The 1,326-nt window shown below is 33.8% G+C and overlaps 1 protein-coding gene across 1 annotated transcript in view; it reads left to right on the top strand.

Annotated features, from left to right (window-relative positions):
- Window positions 1–1,326, top strand: part of KNTC1 (kinetochore associated 1) — a 68,531-nt gene that overhangs the window by 23,212 nt on the left and 43,993 nt on the right. Inside the window, exons 10-11 of the mRNA XM_012663407.1 lie at window positions 283–336; window positions 983–1,044. Coding sequence (XP_012518861.1) covers window positions 283–336; window positions 983–1,044 — 116 coding nt within the window. The remainder of the gene's footprint in view (window positions 1–282; window positions 337–982; window positions 1,045–1,326) is intronic.

Genomic DNA, 1,326 nt, shown 5'->3' with positions numbered 1-1,326 from the left:
TGTTGATCAGCTAATACCAGTTTGATGGTGAGTACCTGTGGTGCGAGTTTCAAATATGTCCATCCTTCGGGTGGTGCGCATTGCACTCTTTGTGTATGAAAATACCCGTCCCCTCCTCCCCCCTCCCCCCCAAGATAATTTTTTTGTTAATTCATGGAAAATCCATCTTCTTTTTTGAAAATCATAATATTAATACTTTACAAGTTTCTTGGGTTAAAACAAATTAAAAAAATCATAATATAGCAAATGTTCTACTCACTGTGTTTCATTGTTCTTAATTAGCTTTTGAAGAAAGAAGATAAAACTGTTCTTATTTATTCTGATGGCTTGAAAGAGGTAACTATATTCGATTCATAGGTTAATTTGGGGGTGAATGTACCTTCATAATCTGTTTTCTATTCAAGATGAGTCTGTGTTTCTTCAAAAGCAAGTTATCATTTTAATATCTTAGTTTTCTTATATGCAGAATGGGAAGATTAATAGTATTTACCTTATAGGGTCATTTTGAGATCAAAGGAAATAATTTCTATAAACCATTTTGCATAGTGCCTGGTACCTGTGAAATGCTCAAATAAATGTAAAACTGTGATGATGATGATTATGGGGGTGCCAAAATTCTTGTGAGCATGGACACATGCATATCTATATTTAAATTCTTAGGTCAAAGTAAATGTTGGTGTAATCCAGCTAGATTTTGCCATAAGAATATTTATAAATCAGTGGGAAAACAGAATTTGAAGGGCGCCCACAATTAATGTCCTCATGCCTTTATAATTGAATGTAATTGGAAATGTTTTCATTATTTCACTTTTTTTGGTTTGATGTTAGATAAAGGAAGCTGTGTTTATAACAACTGACCTGTAATGGGGGATGAAATGTGAATGTGTGTAAGGCTTCTGAAATGGAATGACTAATTTTTAGTGTTTTTTGTTTCAGCATTGTCACACACGATATTCTGATTATCACGTTATTTTCTCTTTAGGTATTAAGGGCTCATGCAAAGTTGACTACTTTTTATGGAGCATTTGGACCAGAAAAATTCAGGTGTGAATATTCCCCATTTAACATTTTTAGATTGTGAATTAGATATAGGTTTGGAGTGTCATTAAAAAATGGTATTATTTTGGATAAATTTGTGTTTCTGGAGGGGTGTTGAGTATATGTATGGATTCAATTTCTGGAAGTGCAATTGCTAGGGTAAAAGGTAAATGCATCTAAATTTGCCCTCCAAATGTATTCGCTCTGATAGATGGAGTAGGAGAGAGAGCCCATTTTCTCACTCACCAGCACTACGTCATACAGTTTTTGGTTTTTGCCAATCTGATA

Source organism: Propithecus coquereli, unplaced genomic scaffold (assembly GCF_000956105.1).
Source record: "Propithecus coquereli isolate 6110/MARCELLA unplaced genomic scaffold, Pcoq_1.0 Scaffold81, whole genome shotgun sequence".
NCBI classification, from domain to species: Eukaryota; Metazoa; Chordata; class Mammalia; order Primates; family Indriidae; genus Propithecus; species Propithecus coquereli.
The sequence above is the reverse complement of the archived record's forward strand: the minus strand, read 5'-3'. Positions and strand labels throughout refer to the sequence as shown.